An 18733-nucleotide genomic window follows, 5' to 3' on the forward strand; every position below is an offset into this window, starting at 1 on the left:
GCCCAATTGGCTTGGCCCAATAACACGTTAACTCACTCTACTCGCTTAATAACTAAAGTACTCGATAAATAACATCTAGTTATTAACTTAATTAAAAGGCCACGTTAATTAAAATGTTTTAACACATAAAAATTAATAATTTGAAAATTGGGTCGTTACATGTTTATACATTTGGAAAAACTTCTCTATCCACCATATATTTGAAATTACATTAGTATATTACAACAAATCAATAACCCAACAACTAAAGAAATCTAGAGTAAACTATCAACAAAATTGATATTAATCACTAAGTAAGAGAATGCGAGAATATGTATGTACGTACCCAAAAAAAGAAAAAAGAATTCAAGAATAAGACTAACATAATTAAAAAATTTCTTTAGCCAAAAAATAATAATTAGTTAGACAATTAATAAATTGACTGAGATTTTAATGTGGGTGATTATTTACAAAAAAAAAAATAGAAAAAAACATGAAAAGTAAAAAAAAACTCCACCTAAAATCTTAATCAAATTTTAGTAGACAATGTGAAGAATATTATTTACAATAAAAACTTGAAAATTTACAAAAAAAAAAAAAAAAAAACTTGAAAAGTCATTGAAATTCTGGTACACAGTAGACAAGTGTTGTCCACGATGTTCAGACACTTGTCGTAACACTTGTCTTAGCAGTAAGAACAATAAAGCAGAGCATTAAAAACAGATACTGAAATGCATAAACAACACACATAATTGTTAACCCAGTTCAGCCTAACAGCCTAATCTGGGGGATACCAATCCAGGAGGAAATTCATTATCAGCAGTATTAATTCAGAGCTAAACTCCCCCGTTTACAACTCCTCACTTAATCCCTACCCAATGCAACTTCTACCTAGGAACTCCTAGATATGAGACCCCGTCTCACTCCCCTCAACCTTACAACCAGTAAGGATTTCAATAACAACAGAATGGAGACACTCTCCTTGACAAATATGAAGACACACTTCAATGACATTAAAACCTAGCCAACGACTAAGTTCACAATTTGGAGTTGCTTAAAAGCTTCCTCCAAGTACAATACTCAACTCATTACCTACAAGTTTCTGAGTGAGGACATAGTGACCATCTCACAATCCGAGTGGTTCACTTTACACCAACTCTCCTAGAGAGTGGCTTAAAGACACGAAACCCTTAAAAGACTACATCTTTGATATTCTATTTTTTCTTCAAGTTTTGGTGAATAAAATAGGGTTAGCAGCACCCTTTATATAGCACAGCCTCGTGGGCTTTTCACAATGCTTCAGCTCCAAGAAATCTTCTAGATGCAAAATATATATTTTTACCAAATCTTTCTTTGCATCAAATATTCCTCCCATAAATATATTTGTTGTAAATATATTTTAAAATTAAATCTTCTAATCTTCTTGAAGCACAAAGATTTATTTGAAATAAATCTTTTATATTTTCTGCAGCAATCTTCACAAGATATATTTTTGAAACAAATATTATATTTTCTAAAAGTTATTTTATTCCTTTAGAAAATAGAACTAGGGTTCGGCTGCCTTCAGAAACACATTAATCACGTGCGCCTTGCTCTGTAAGAAACCACGAAACAATTCTTCAATCAAATCTTCGAAAGATTGAGTAGAAAATAAAAACGCTAGCTGGCGCGCACAGATACATAGACAGATGTTGTTCCGAAGTATACCCACATTTGTCACAACACTTGGGGTCAGCACATATGTCTCAACACTTGGCTAAAATATGTTTTTGCAAAATGTAGCCAACATACAAAAACCCAACAATTTCCCCCTTTGGCAAATTTTGGCTAAAACAATATTAGACCAGTATTAAGAGAGATACAGTATCACCTTTCCTTCGAGTCAACATGAGCACACAACTAGGAAAGAAAGTAACATAAAAAAGCTACTTCCAAGAGAGCTGTTCAGCTACGAATAACTTGTAAGTAGTAACAGAGGCATGCAACAGCAGGAATAAACACATATAGCCTCACAGAGCAGGTAGAGAGAAATAAACTCTCACAGTGGATTCAAAGATAGGAGAAATAAACTCCTACAATCAGAGTACATCCATTCAACAAAAAATCACCAGGGAAAAATAAATTCCCACAAACATAGAACTAGGAAAAATAAATTCCCAGCCACCAGAGAATAAAGCCAAGATGTCTCAGCATCTGGCATCACACTTGTCACTTATTCATACTACCACTCCCCCTGAATTTGTGCATGATAGAGCACAAATGTAGTCAACCATAGGAACTACAACATCCTTGTAATAGCAGAAGCATTCAATCAGAGTGATCAACACTTAATGGTTGTTGTAGACACACATGTGTGCATTCATAAATAAGCATGTACAAGTTACCCATATTTCTATGACTGTAAGTAACTAAGTCACCCATATTGCTATGACTGTGACCCAAATCACCCATATTTCTATGATTGTGATCCTAAGCATAAAAGTCATCCATATTTCTATGATTATGACTAAGCACGATGAATCATCCATATTTCTATGACTATGATTATGATCATGCCCTATGCTACAAGTTTAAATGTTTTTTGGAATTCTTGCATGCACATCACACAGAGCTGAAGGTAACATTTACTCCGCTCAGACATAGGCCTAGCCGATTAACACATCGTAGCGAGAATCGCAACAACAACATGCACACCAGATGTCAGCACATCTGTCCACACATCACGCACATAGATCTTACATAGATCACTACTCCCCCTTTTTAGCCACAAATTCTGACAAATAAAGTCAGTGTGCATTAAACAAAAGAACAGAGGCATAAAGGTACCATAGCAGTATCAGAAGTGCAAGTTATATAACAGAGAGAAATAAACTCTCACAAAAGAACCACATAGGGAGAAATAAACTCCCACATACTGAGAAAAATAAATTTTCACACATCAGATCAGGACGTCTAGATATCAGGCATGACATCACACATCAGGAACATAACACTCCCACAACCATCAAGCACACTATCAGAGCATAAGCTATCAGAACACATTATCGTGCTAGTCACACACTACTACTCCTCCTGAATAGCATTACTCCCCCTCAACATATGCATATATATATAACTCACACTCCCCCTCAATACGAGCATAGAAGCATAAGAACATCAATACGAGCATAGAAGCATAAGAACAGCAACTTCACCAAATGTAAGAACATCGGTCCACACATTTGTCCACACACACTACTCCCCCTTTTTAGTCATAATTTTGACAAACATCATACATATCAGATCATAGAGTAGCAGACAAACGCTTTAGAGTGCACACAATACAGACCATAATGCACACATAGGTGCTAGAAATCCAGGGCCTAGCCCACAAAAGATACGGAGAACAAAAGTAGTGGAAAGAGAACATGCACGCTTTCATCCACAATACCATGACCAAACTCCAACAGTATAGCATGAAGATCATAAGTCATAAGACATAAACTTATACTATCTTCATCACATCAACCACATAGTGCACAGAGCTACTACTACTGAAGATAACACCACGGGATACATACCTTATCATATATAAATCAGTAGTGGAGGAACCATATCATATCCACCACATCAAACTCCATAGTCAACACTCATAAAATAGACTTTTTCCCCTTGTTTCCACAACATGACAAGAGCATGAGAGAACATTGTTCTTGGAAACAACATGTACCAACCGGCAGAGAAAACAATGTTAGGAACATGTGGTCCGACAAATGAAATCTATAGTCATAAGTCAAAGACACTCCCTTTTTGGCTTTGGAGTGCTTCTGATCTTTCAATCTCAAAGAGTCGTCTCATAATACTCTTAGAGATTACACCCATAAAGGTTATTGGTAGCTTCACCATAAACGTTGTAGCTTGCTTCATAGTTAAAAACATACTCACAAAAAATCCAGCTTCTCATAGCATTATCTCCTTTAAAACACAAATTTCTATTTCTAGACATTTTCTTTAAAATGAATGAAACATTCTAAGAGGACAAAAGAGATTTCAACTTTCTTTTTGTCAAGTGACATGATGCCAAGAACATCATCCTCAATATTTGTTTCATAGTCAACCACATTCTGGCATTTTGTCGACAGATGTTGTACACAATGTTGGAATACTTGAGATAACACGATATTGAGACAGATGTTACAACATCTCGTACCAGAACAGAAAAGTTATTCAACACAGATAAGTATTATTCAGTTTTAATCTCAAGAGACATATACCAAAAGCATCTTCAACAATAGATATATTGTCATCACATAAGAACATCAAACTAGAGGTTTCAGAAACAGGTATGAAACAGTCACTTACAATAGTAGTAATCACCTTTGATCATCACATATCTGAGCATTATCGCATCTGATCATAACACATCTGAACACATATAATACTTCTCAGCAGAATGCACATCCACACAAACAATCGTACCATTCTAGTTCTCTTTTAGTCACACTTTGAGCAATAACTTTGGTCAAGTGGAAGATCATCAAGATCAGTTTCTTCTACCACATTCAAAACCTCAATACTCCAAACCACCATTAGGTTGATCTGCAACCGCATTAGATTGAGGACTCTTAGAACCACACCAACCTTAGTTTAGGGGATCGTAGAACAGATTTCAACAACACTAACGGGTTGGTCCATGATGTTTCAACATCCGATATGACATTAGACTCAGGTGAGGTTTCTTTGGGGGGACTCAACCACAACTTTAGTGGGAAATGACAAAGTGTCAGAACCAACAACCTTGGAAGATGACACTTGCACAATTTCAACAACAGTGTCATCAACAACAACAACATTCATACCAGATTGAAAGTTTCAGAGGTACATCTGACAGATGTTCCAACACTATCCACAACATTAAAACCTTTAACATGAGTAACAACATTTGATTCAACATTAATAAAATTTACCTAGGTAAATCTGGAGGAATCGTCAACAACTAAAAAGACATACTTCTTTCGACCAAGGTTTCCAACTTGCATATGTCTCATCAAATCAGCAATCACCTCTTTTCTGGTCGTGAACCCAGAAGTTTTCGTGCCAAATGTTGCAACATTATGTGAGACATTTGTCCCTTCAACTAGTCTATAGTGCAATGTGAGAGGAGATTCCCTCTTACAGATAACATCAGAGCTGATCAAAATACTTAGATGCTGATCAAGAATAATACTACAAAGAACAGTGGGAAATGTTGTTGGCATCTTCACAGCCAAAGACTTAGCATGCTTAGTAGTTTCATAAAAATATAAGAGTTAAAATCACATTTGGTATTGGTACCAACAATGTAGATAAAGTTACTCAAACTGATAGCATTTCCAGATAACTCTACCTCAGCTGCAGGTTATTCACTCCTGCCCAAAAACTTATTGATTATAGATGGAGAGAAATGAACACATCTACCCCTCACAAACACCTCCATATACTCAGGGTTTTTAAGGTCATCACAATTGTCAGCAACATTCACTACAAATTCCCTTACCAGCATATCAAAACAGTCACCTAGATCAGTCATTTTTCTCATCAAACCTGCATGTGTAAGTACATCAACAACATTTTTGCATTTTAGAACATCTCCCTTAAGATTCCTTTCAAGAGCCAATCTTCTGTGATACACATACTTCCACGTTGTTGACCCATTTTCCAGATGAAAAGAAATATTATCTAGAGGAGCATAAGGAACGGACACAGACACCTTCTTTCCTTCCACACTTCTTCTAGATGTGCCACTAGATGTAGCTACACTTGTCTCCCTTTCAAAGTCTGAATCACTAGAAGGGGGTTCTTTTCTCTTTAAGCTCTTCTTCTTGACCTAAGAAGTTGGAATCACCTTGCTCCTTGTCCTTGGTGAACCATACAAAGGTTTCTTCCCAGCAGATCTTGTCACCTTTCATGATTTAGATTTCTGGACAAGTGTATTGACAATTGTCACATTCTTACCAGCCCTACTTCTGATTCTTCCTGCAACATTAGCACAAGGTGTCTTATCTAGTGACTTGTCACCAGCCACTATGTCATTCACAATGACAACATCAGGATTATCACCCACACTTTTGTCAAAAGAAGGTTCTTTATCAGCAAACAAAGACCTAATACACTCATCAGATTTAGAATAACCCACAACATTATTATCAGAGTTATTATCAGTCCTTACTACTACTGGAATTCTTTCTTGCTCAGTAGTGTCGATCTGGTTAGGTTTATCTTGATCATTCTTGCCTACACCAGTATCAGGTTCCACAAATGTATAAACATCTGGCACACCATTAGTCTCAAGAACAGTTTTGTTGATATACTCATCAATACAGTCACTATTGACCTTAGTAGAAGCGTCAACAGCAGAATTAACATTTGCAGAAGAATTTAAATCATTTTCCCTTGATAAGTGTGTACCAGACAATGGAGAGAGGGTTACAAGACAAACCTTCTTTCACTTCAACACAGACACACACCAGAGGCATGCAGCAGCGTAATTAGGTTCACCCAGCCCATGATAACACCGAAAAATGCACTATTTTATCACTATTATTTCTTTAAGTATTTTAATATTTTATCTAATTTATCCTAGTATTAATAAAATAATTATTGTTTTTTTTATGAAACTACAGATGTGCCGAGACCAAAAAAAATATCAAAGAAACAAAGCAAAACAAGTGGCACCAGCCACATGAATACAAGGCGCCAGCCATGTATTTAAGGGACACAAATTTTGTGCTAGCCACAAGATTTAAGGTGCCAGCCGTGGAATTTAAGGCGCCAGTCACACAATTCTGTTACACAAAATATGGCGCCAGCCTTGAAAATTGTGGCGCCAGTCACCTATTTTAAAGGAACACGTGCAAAATTTAAACAACACATGGCGCCGGTCGTGAGCTATTCTTCAGCAAAAATATCAGTCTCATCTTATCAAGTCAGTTGCGAATCGTGGGGAGAAATTAAAGGAACTGAAAGCAGAAAAGGCAGGACTCCTCAGCCTATATATAGATGCATTCAGAATGAATTAAAAATCATCTTTCACTACGTCAAGCTGAAGAGAAAAAACACATACTTTAAATTTTTAGACTTAAGTTTACTGCTTTACGTGTTGAGAGCTGCAGCTTGTCCTTTGTTTCCTGTTTCAATTCCAGTTTCGGTTGTCTGTAAGTTTACATTAATCAATATATTTAAGTTTATTTTCCAAATTCCAGTTACTATTACTGCTCACTTTAATTATTTTAAATCCATATCTATGTTTTCTTTTTCACGTAACTACTATTATATTATGCCTTTATTTATAATTATGTCCAACTAATTTAATATAACTGGTATGTGAAATAGGTGTCTGATATGAGTTCGGTAATTAAACTGTGAATTAAATTTTCAAGTCTAGTTTTCTGTTTCAGTTTTTAATTAAACAATAGATTATAATTTTGCACGATAGTGAAAATTAATTAAAGTATGAATTAACAGAACAATTGTTTGAAATTTATACTAGATAGTAAAAACTGAACATTAACTTTAATATCGCGATAGCTCTTTAAGGTTAATTAAATTATATTAGTTTTCAAAAAGTATTTTATGAACTAATGATTGAGCGATAGCAAAAACATCTTATTTATATAATATAATATAGTCCAATAGTGTGATGACATGAGTTCTATATTTTTAAACTAGTATCGTTTTGTGAAAACTAGACCCTTTTAGTAAAATTTAATTGATTTCCAAACAATATTTTTATAAGTAAATGTTATAGCGAAAGTGATACATTTATTTTATCATTATATAATATAACTCAATAGCGCGAAAGTGTGAGACGAGTATTTTTAAATCAATTTTTTAAAAAAAAAGACTAAACTTTTCAAAACATAGTGTTTATTACCGAACCCATTGAAGTACCTAAAGTAACATTCCAGTTAGTTAAAATCCAACTTATTTAAAACCAATTCTTAATAGTCACTGTTATTTAATTTAATTATTTTATTTCTAGGTAATTATTTTACAAACCCCTTTTTAATTATTATTAAGCCTTAACCTTACATTGTATTAAAAACATAAGCGAAATTTTAACAAATAGTTCATGTGGGATCGATAATCTTTTATAACTACACGATAAGTCTGTGCACTTGCAGAAATATCGCAACAAGTTTTTGGCGCCGTTGCCGGGGACTAATTTAGTCAAATTTTCGCTATACAGTTTTTAATCCGTAACGATTAAGGCAAACCCTTAAACCTTTTTCTTAGGTTGTATGCCCAATACTCGTAACTCCGAGGAACCATTACAACAACCTATACCCGAAATAGAACGTTTTATTCATTTTAAACGTCGAATCCGCGAACTTCAAAACCTCTTACCCATGGCTAACAACGCACGTCCTCTTAGGGACTACGCCGTTCCTTCCGAAGAAGAACCGCATTCGAGCATCGCGCCCCCTAACATCGAAGCAAGAAACTTCGAGTTGAAACCCGCTTTGTTGCAAATCGTGCAACAAAACCAGTTCTCTGGTTCCCCTACGGAGGATCCTAACCTCCATTTATCAGTATTTGTGCAGTACGCAGACACAATAAAAGCAAATGGTGTCGAACCCGAAGCAATACGACTCCGTCTTTTCCTGTTTTCTTTGAGAGATAGAGCTAGAGCTTGGCTCCAAGCTCTACCTTCGAACTCCATCACTACATGGAACGAATTGAAGAAACAATTCTTGGCCAGATATTTCCCGCCAAGCAAGACAGCTATGCTAAGAGCCCAAATCAACGGATTTAGGCAAAAAGAAGGAGAATCACTTTTCGAAGCATGGGAAAGATACAAGGACATGATGAGACTCTGTCCACACCACGGTCTAGAACAATGGCTCATAATCCATACCTTCTATAATGGCCTGCTTTATAACACAAGACTAACCATAGATGCAGCCGCCGGCGGAGCGCTGATGGATAAACCTTACCAAGAAGCCACCTAGCTTATAGAAAACATGGCCCAAAACCATTATCAATGGGGAAGCGAACGCGCTGCCATAGAGAAATCCCAGACAAAAGGCGGTATATACGAAGTAAGTGGCATAGACCATGTCAACGCCAAAGTAGAAGCCCTTACTCAAAAGTTGGAGAGTTTAACCCTGTCAACCACATCCACCGTAGCTGCAATCCAACCAAATTGCGAAGTATGTGGAGTCCCTGGTCACGTACCATCTGATTGTGCTATATTAGCCGGACTCGACCAAGTACACTATGCCGCTCTGTCCAATAACTATAATCCTGGCTATAAGAATCATCCTAATTTATCTTATAGGAACAACAATACACTCAACCCTCCTACTCAAGCACCTCCAGGTTACCAAAAGCAAGGAGGACAACCAGCTGCACCTTATCCACCAAGGAAGTCTAACTTCGAGATTATGGCGGAAAAATGCTTAAACCAAAATGCTCAAACTAATGAGTTGGTAAAACAACTATCCACTAAGATAGATGCCCTAGCCACCCATAACAAAATGCTAGAAACACAGATTTCCCAAGTGGCACAACAGCAAGCAGCTATGGCCGCTCCAGCTGGCACATTTCCAGGACAACCTGAGCCTAATCCCAAAGGGCATGCAAATGCCATACATGCTATAATCACTATAAGTGGGAAAGAATTGCAAGGTCCACCTGATCCTCGAGTCAAAAACTCGGGAAGCGTTAAGAAAACCAGCATGGAGGCCGAGAATAGTGAATCCCCAAAGGAGCCTGTGAGAGAAGCCGAAAATCCTCAATTAGGAGATAAGGAGGAGACAACCGAGAAGCTTACACCTGCTGCACCACCTGTTTACAAAACACCTATCCCTTTTCCTCAAAGATTGGCTAAGACTAAAACTGAAGGGCATTTTAAGAAATTTGTAGAACTTCTGAAACAACTAAACATAACCATACCTTTCTCGGAAGCAATAACGCAAATGCCCACATACTCGAAATTTCTTAAAGAAATTTTATCAAACAAGAGGAAATTAGACGAGGATAGTACAGTCGCACTTACCGAAGAATGCAGTGCCATATTCCAAAACAAAATGCCACCTAAACTTAAGGACCCTGGAAGTTTTTCAATTCCCTGCGTAATAGGCAACTACGTAATAGATAAGGCACTATGCGACTTAGGAGCAAGTGTTAGTCTCATGCCCCTCTCGATCAGCAAAAAGTTAAACTTGAGTGATCTAAAACCTACTAGGATGTCTCTTCAACTAGCAGACCGTTCAGTTAAATACCCTGTAGGTATCCTAGAAAATATTCCAGTAAAAATCGGCCAGCTTTACATCCCTACCGACTTCGTAGTAATGGACATTACGGAAGATTCATGTATTCCAATCCTTTTAGGAAGACCATTCCTGGCCACAGCAGGAGCAATAATAGACGTTAAGCGAGGAAAACTTACTCTAGAAGTGGGCGAAGAGAAAATTGAATTTATTCTTTCTAAGTTCATGCAAACACCCGCCGTAGAAGACACTTGTTACGCTATAGACATAATAGATGAGTGTGTTAAAGAGATAGAGAAAGAATTACCTAAAGAGGCGCAGATCCTGAAACATCCTATAGATATAGACAATAGTTTAACAGAAGATCCACCGCTCGGACCTAATTCCACGCTTGAACCTAAACAACTCTCTCTGGAACTCAAACCGCTACCTAAGAACCTTAGGTATGAATATCTAGACGAAAATATGAGTCGCCCAGTCATAGTGAACGCTGACCTAAACCCGATAGAAACAGAAAAATTATTAGATGTCTTAAGAAAATATCCTGCTGCCTTAGGTTACAACATCTCAGACTTAAAGGGAATTAGTCCCTCTGTATGCATGCACCGAATCTTATTAGAGGAAGATGCAAAGACTTCGAGAGAACACCAAAGAAGAATAAACCCTATCTTAAGCGAAGTCGTTAAGAAAGAAGTGTTGAAACTCTTAGACGCAGGCATTATATATCAAATATCTGATAGCAAATGGGTCAGCCCTGTTCATGTAGTACCAAAGAAAGGAGGACTAACAGTAGTCAAAAACGAGAAGGGAGAATCTGTACCTAAGCGAGTGGAATCAGGATATAGAATGTGCATCGACTATAGAAAATTAAACAAAGCCACTCGGAAAGATCATTTTCCTCTACCTTTCATTGACCAAATGCTCGAGCGTCTAGCTAAACACTCCTATTTCTGTTATTTAGATGGATACTCTGGATTTTTCCAAATCCCAATACACCCCGACGACCAAGAGAAGACCACCTTCACATGTCCTGTAGGTACCTTTGCCTATAGACGTATGCCTTTTGGATTGTGTAATGCCCCTGCGACTTTCCAACGATGTATGATGGCGATATATTCGCAGATTTTATAAACAATATAATGGAAGTATTCATGGATGACTTTTCTGTTTATGGGGAAAGTTTTGAAGGATGTCTCGCTAATTTAGAATTGGTATTACAAAGATGTGTTAAAGTCAACCTAGTACTAAATTGGGAAAAATGCCATTTCATGGTCCGTGAAGGATTAGTGTTAGGACATATAGTTTCTAATAGAGGAATAGAAGTGGACAAAGCTAAAATCGAAGTAATAGAAAACCTTCAACCTCCCAAAACCATTAGAGACATAAGAAGTTTTTTTGGACACGCAGGTTTCTATCGGCGATTCATAAAAGACTTCTCTAAAATAACTAAACCCTTAACCGGCCTTTTAATGAAAGACGCCGAATTCATCTTTGACGACAAATGTATGGAAGCATTCCAACTCCTCAAGCAAGCCTTGATTTCCGCACCTATAATGCAACCTCCACTAGTACAAATATGACATATTACTTAAGCATTTTACATCTGACGAACATATGTCAGATGTAAAACGCTATATGGAGTAGTCTTTTCATCTGGTCTCAATATCCACAGATGTAAAAAATATATAGACAAGACTTTTTACATCTGCCTTCAATATACCAGAAGCATAACTAAACGCGGTGGTAATCTTGTAATTATGGTGACAATTATCTAAAATATATATATATATCTGGCCATATTTAGCCACAGATGTAACAAGTCAAGTTGAATAAACAAAAAAAAAAAAAAAATTGGATCCAATCAGCTGATGGAGTTAATTATCTCTCTCACAAGACTAAAAAAAGAACAAAAAAACGCTAAGACTAAAAAAACACAATCAGATCAATACTAAAAGAACCAAAACGCTAAGAACCCATCTCTCTCGCGATGCAACCCTAAGCGCCGTCGACCTCTACCTCTACCTCTACCGGCGACAAGATTGAACCACTGCCTTATCTCATTCGTCTTCTCTCTCTCACTCGCTCGCAGTCGTCCTAAGCGCCGTCGTCCTCTCTCTCACTCGTCAAATCGAACCCTAACCCCAAATCGAACTCCAAATCGAAGCTTTCTCCGGCCTCTACTCTCACGACCGGAACCTTGTCTTTCCCTCTCACATCGATTCAGGTACTCTTCTTTCTTTTTTAATCGTTTTTAAATTTTTTCCTTTTCGTGATTCCTTTCCCTGATTTCTTTGTGTTCTACTTGGTTTTAGCTCTTTGTGTTTCGTGATTTCCTTTTCTGCTTGTATTATTTTTTGTTACTGTTATTTTCACATTTTTTAAATTTCATTTAAAGTTTCAATGATTTTTTGTCTGGTATATATGGTGGAAATCTGTTGTTGTTTATAATTTATCTGGTATTTTCTGCTTTTTTCTACTAGTGTCTATTTTGATTAAACTAAAATTTCTGTTTAGTTGAAGTTTAGGTTAATTGGAAGAATTTTCACATATCAATTAACAGATATAACTATGAAGAATTTCTGTTTAGTTTAAGAATTTCTGTTTATATTTGTTAGGGTATGGTTTTGGTTTTAAAGTTTTTGTTTAGTTTAAGTTTAAGTTAATCTGTGAAAAATTTCTGTGCTATTTCACATTGGTTAATTGGAAAAAATTTCAACACAATTATGGTATGGATTCTTCATATTTATATATTTTTTAAGGTGTTAAACTTGTCTGTAGTTGTTGGCTTATTGATAAAACAATTCTTCAATTATATTAGTGCACTATCGATTTTACTCTCTTTGTATCAATAACGTGAAAGTTCCACTTGCTTTAACTATATGTGCTTTAACTATAACGTGAAAGTTGTTTGGCCTATGGTACTGGTTTTTATGTGCTTTATTGCTCAGTTCTTGAGTGATTGGATTCTTAGTTTATGTTATTCTTGAAGGCCTGCTTTGGTTTGGGTTTCCTGGCGTCTGTCTTTTGGGGTTTGGCCCTTAAGTTGTTTGGCCTATGGTACTGGTTAACTTATTTTGTCTCTTTCTATGTGAGTGTTGTTGATTGGATAATTTGGATTGATTTTCTAGTTTAAGCATTGGTTGCTATTAGCTAACAGAACATGGACTTCATGTTTCAAGGTTGGTGATCCTATTCATTAGGTCACCGGAAGCTAATGAATGGCTTTGGTGATCCTGTTACCACTCTTTTTCATTAACTATTTCTTTGATTCTGTTGGATTCAGGCATATACAAAGACAGAGGAAGTGTATGCACAAATGACCATGTTTTCTTGAGTACCAATGGAGGAATATGATAAATAGCCTTTTACGGTTATGTGGCTGGTTATATTGTTTCAATTTCAATACCTAACATAACATGTGATTTGTGCTTCATTTGGCCATTCAAAAAAGTATTGTAGAAATTACTATTGTGACTTGTTTGTGTTTATGCTTATGTTTTTGTTCATATATTGAGCCAAGTTCCTTCAATGTGTGGCTATTGAAATGTTGTCTTCTAATTTATTGTGATGACCATATGATTCAGGTTTGAGAGAGTGGTTACATTTTATTTCTCAGAGTTAGTAATATCCATTACGATGCCAATGTGGATGGATGGAGGGATCTTGATTGGAGTAGCAAGGCCATACATATTGTTGCTAGAAACCAAACAGAGTGGTAAGTATATGACTTATCAAATGAATCTTCTAGTCACAAATGGTTTGAGTAATATTACACTACCTGACCCTGGCTCTGTTAGTAGACTTTTGAATGCATTTGTTTATATGATAGCATATGATATGACTGCCTTGTCTTGATTCAAGTTGAAGTTCTGTACATTTTTGCTATATGATATTTATGTTTCATGTAAAAGACTAAATTGTAACCTTTTCAGTTTTCAATCACTACCATGATTTCTTTGCAACTGATATTATCCTTATATTAATTTAGGTCACATTAGGTTGCTAAGTAGTCTTTGTTTACCCTTCAGAAATGGTAGAAAAGTAAGTATTGTACTTGTTATATTTATATTTATATTCTTTATCTTGTTTTTATATTCCCCTCAAAGAACAAATTAATTAATTAATTAATTAATTAATTAGGCATCTGTTTTGCAGATAGGTTGAGATTGTAAGGGAAGAAGGATTGGAGATATCTCAACCAGCTCTTGATCCAAATTCGACAGAGATACATCATAGAATTACAGTTAGAGCTAGGACCAAGAAAGTGCATAGGTAACCTTTGTTTTAGAGCACACAATTGTACTTACTAATCTTTGCTTGTCACTTGTCATGCCTTATCTTGATTTTCTTACATGCAGACGAGTGTCTGACTTAGTAATTTGTTGTTCTTGAGCATCTACTATAAACTATACTAAATGGCTATGCTAGTTGTTGCTTGCGTGATTCACTAGCTAGAAAGGGGTCAAACAGTGTGCTATTCACAATTGCTTTTGCATTTAGCTGCTGTTTGGATAAATGATTCATTTACCATACATTAATTAACATATTGTAGTTATTTACATATGAATTAAGTTATTTACATATTGTAGGTGTTCAATGATCCCACGACATTAACAGAGGAGGAGCTGTATGATTTGCGAGACCGCTGGACAACTTGTTTTCTTGACCTATATAATCCTGAGGTAGATTATGATGATGCCGACGAGAAAGATTAGGAGCTAGCTAGGTTTGTGTGAAGTTACAATGGACTAGTTATGATTATGTTTTAATTTATATTTTGGATGGATTAGTATTAATTATTATGATGTTTTGTATTTGGATTTCAATGGTTGTACTTTAATGACATTATTACTATATATATGTTGAATTTGGCTACGGATGTTGAATTTTAGTATTATGTTCTTGATGCAAGTTATGTTATATTGTTGGCATTGTGGGTTAGATTTTTTTTAATAAAAAAAAAGAATTTAAAGAATTAAAAAAAAATGCAGGTTTTTGAAGAAAAAAAAAAGTTACGATTTCACATCTGGTGGACTTGGTCAGATGTAAAAGGTCCAATTTAATTTTAAAAAAATAATATTTGATTTTCGCCTTGGTCAGAGGTAAAAAGTGTTTTTTTACATCTGACTACGCCAGATGTAAAACGTGTATACTTACTAAGTCTCGTGCGCCTACATCTGACATGTTTCAGATGTAAAAAGTGTTTTTCGCCAGATGTAAAAATGCTTTTTTCTACTAGTACTCCTGATTGGAGTGAACCTTTCGAAATCATGTGTGACGCCAGCGATTACGCCGTAGGAGCCGTTCTAGGACAAAGAAAGGATAAGAAGCTACACGTTATCTATTATGCAAGTAGAACCCTAGACGCGGCACAACTAAACTATGCTACCACCGAAAAAGAACTCTTAGCTGTCGTATTTGCAATTGACAAATTCCGCTCATATTTGGTGGGATCTAAAATCATCATTTACACCGATCACGCAGCAATCCGATATCTTATGAGTAAAAAAGATGCAAAACCAAGACTGCTAAGATGGATACTGCTGCTACAAGAGTTCGACCTAGAAATCAAAGATAAGAAAGGCATAGAAAATACGGTAGCAGACCACCTATCTAGACTAGATGATATTAGGAAAGAACATATCCCAATTAATGATGACTTCCCTTGTGATAGACTGATCGCTCAATTAGATTTCTCCTTCGGCGAAGAAAAAGCTGGCAAGGAAGAAATAGAAACCGCTCTAGTCCAAACTACAGCCCCCTGGTATGCTGATTATGTTAACTACATAGCTGCCGGAATAATACCTCCTGAATTATCTTATCAACAAAAGAAGAAATTCTTCCATAATGTTAAACAATTCTATTGGGACGAGCCCCTTTTATTTAAAAGAGGCGTCGACGGAATTTTTCGTCGATGCATCCCCGAAGAAGAAATGGAGAGTGTCATTACCCATTGTCATTCCTCACCTTATGGAGGGCACGTAAGCACTTCTAAAACCGCTTATAAAATTCTACAAGCCGGCCTCTATTGGCCTAACCTTTTTAAAGATGTTCACACGTTTATTGCAAAATGTGACCAATGTCAGCGTACAGGAAACATCTCAAGAAGAAACGAAATGCAAGTCACAAACATCCTAGAAGTAGAAATCTTCGATGTTTGGGGAATAGATTTTATGGGACCTTTTCCATCCTCCATGGGCAACAAATTCATACTCGTAGCTGTAGATTATGTGTCAAAATGGATAGAGGCTATAGCCTCACCTACAAATGATGCGCGAGTAGTCACTAAGTTGTTTAAGAAAATCATTTTCCCTAGGTTTGGAGTCCCCAGGTTAGTCATAAGTGATGGCGGATCTCACTTCATATCAAAACAATTAGAGAATTTATTAAAGAAATGTGGAGTGAAACACCGAGTTGCCACACCATACCATCCACAAACAAGCGGCCAGGTTGAAGTCTCTAATAGAGAAATCAAATCAATCCTCGAAAAAACTGTTTCCACTTCTAGAAAGGATTGGGCCGCAAAGCTTGATGATGCTCTATGGGCATATAGAACAGCCTACAAAACACCAATAGGGACCACCCCATTTAGACTCGTCTATGGAAAGTCATGTCACCTGCCGGTGGAATTAGAACATAAGGCCTATTGGGCAGTTAAAGCCCTTAATATGGATTACCAAGCTGCCGGAAGAAAAAGGATTTTAGAATTACATGAACTAGAGGAACTTAGACTAGATGCTTACGAAAATGCCAAGATTTACAAAGAAAGAACTAAAAAATGGCATGACGGGCATATATTGAGAAAAGAATTCAAGGAAGGGGAACTTGTACTTCTCTTCAACTCTAAACTAAGATTATTTCCTGGAAAACTACGTTCCAGATGGTCAGGACCATTTAAAATAACTAAAGTTTTTAAAAATGGGGCCATAGAAGTCAAGAACGGATCAAACGGGACATTCATTGTTAATGGGCAACGTTTAAAACATTACTACTTCCCTAACGATAGAGATCACTACTCAAGTTTAAAGTTAGATGATCTCCCACCTGAAACCTAAACGTTTGCCCGAATTATTGTCAAGCTACCGACATTAAATGAAGCGCTGCATGGGAGGCAACCCATGTTTATATTTTCTATTATTTTATTTCTTGTAATTTAATATTTTTAATTTTATTTCATATACTTTAATTCGCATATTTTGTTGATCAGCACTAACCTTTTTGATTGTTTTTTCTCCTGATTATAGCAGATAGTGAGTAATTTTAAAAAAAAAAAAAAAAAAAAAAGAGAAAGAAAGAAAAAACGAAATGGAGGACAAAATGATAGTTAACTTCAGAAGCGCTACACAGAAAAAACGATACGAAGACCTTTCACACCGAGTGACATCATTCCATGTTTTTCCAGACAGTTACGCCTTAGTAGCTTTAGGAATTTCTGAGAGCGTGAGATTCTTGATTAACCAACTAGGTTGGGACCGCTTCACTTTTTCCAACCCACCCACCTACCGAAATCTGACTCTGGAATTCCTGAGTGCATTTAGGTATGAGCCGACACGTGGAAATCCCATACATGGAGGTCTTGTCAGTTTTAGATTGTTCGAAAAATCCTACCGTCTTACCACCCGAGAAATAGCTGAATACCTAGGAGTGCCTTGTGGCCCAGATGCTTTCACTAAGATACAAGAAGATACTTTTATGGAAAGTGAGCTTCAACGCTTCTGGGGCAGCATTTCGGGCAACCCTAACTCACCCCCCGATGAAAGGCTAAGCACAGCAATCCATAACCCGGCAATAAGATACTTCCACATGATTATTGCCCACACTTTCTTTGGAAAACCCTCCAACGTCACAACCGTCAGTAGGGAAGAACTGTTCATAATGTTTTGTGGATCACAAAGTCGACCACTCAATGCTGCATCCTTCCTACTTGACAGCTTAGCCAAATTCACCAAAGACCCAACTCGCCACATAGGCATTGGTGGTTTTGTCACCATCATAGCTAGAGCCTTAGACCTCTACACCCCCCTGTCACAGATTGACCTCTCTATAGGAGTAGAACCCATGGGAATTGAATATTGCTTCAACAACCACCTGATTGGAAACCTTGGCCCTGATACCTTCCAGTTATTGATCAACCTTGAGCCTGTTCATGAATTCACTCTGCCGTACAATACCAAAACTAGTGTACACGATAAAAAGAACTGGCTCTATAACTTGGAGGGACAAGATGAAACTGACCCCGAAACACCACCATTTTACTACATTCTTAATGACCCAGAACCACCACTTTTCTTTTACACACCTGCACCTCCATCACCTACCCCTACAGCTGCTTCTACCACACCACCTGACTATGGAGTTGCCATTGCCGGCATGCAGAATGAACTCGTTGCTCTTCGTACGGATCTTGCAACTTTAAAAGGAGATTTCTATCGATTCATGGACTTGGTCATAGAACAGTTCGATCGTTGTTCGGACCAGATTCGCGCCATCCAAGTGCCTCCCGCTGCGCCACAACCAAGTGG

The 18733-nt window shown here is 36.8% G+C and overlaps 1 protein-coding gene, 1 long non-coding RNA gene, 1 other non-coding gene and 1 pseudogene across 3 annotated transcripts; 2 read left to right on the top strand and 2 right to left on the bottom strand.

The window, feature by feature from the left end:
* Positions 1 to 5356: 5356 nt before the first annotated feature.
* Positions 5357 to 8347, bottom strand: LOC123892312. The gene is made up of 5 exons (XM_045942105.1): positions 8344 to 8347; positions 7871 to 7887; positions 7094 to 7149; positions 5945 to 6389; positions 5357 to 5824 (listed from the first exon to the last, which is right to left on the bottom strand). The coding sequence occupies exons 1-5, from the start codon at positions 8345 to 8347 to the stop codon at positions 5357 to 5359; spliced, it is 990 nt and encodes a 329-aa protein (XP_045798061.1).
* Positions 8348 to 8723: 376 nt separating this feature from the next.
* On the bottom strand, positions 8724 to 8830 carry LOC123893316. Its single transcript, XR_006803424.1, has one exon. It is a non-coding gene; the product is annotated as a small nucleolar RNA R71 (small nucleolar RNA).
* A 130-nt stretch (positions 8831 to 8960) lies between these two features.
* Positions 8961 to 17266, top strand: LOC123892314 (annotated as a pseudogene).
* Positions 14181 to 14972, top strand: LOC123893245. Its single transcript, XR_006803377.1, has 3 exons — positions 14181 to 14252; positions 14367 to 14483; positions 14801 to 14972. It is a non-coding gene; the product is annotated as an uncharacterized LOC123893245 (long non-coding RNA).
* Positions 17267 to 18733: the final 1467 nt, after the last annotated feature.

Source organism: Trifolium pratense, linkage group LG6 (genome assembly GCF_020283565.1).
Source record: "Trifolium pratense cultivar HEN17-A07 linkage group LG6, ARS_RC_1.1, whole genome shotgun sequence".
Lineage (NCBI taxonomy): Eukaryota > Viridiplantae > Streptophyta > Magnoliopsida > Fabales > Fabaceae > Trifolium > Trifolium pratense.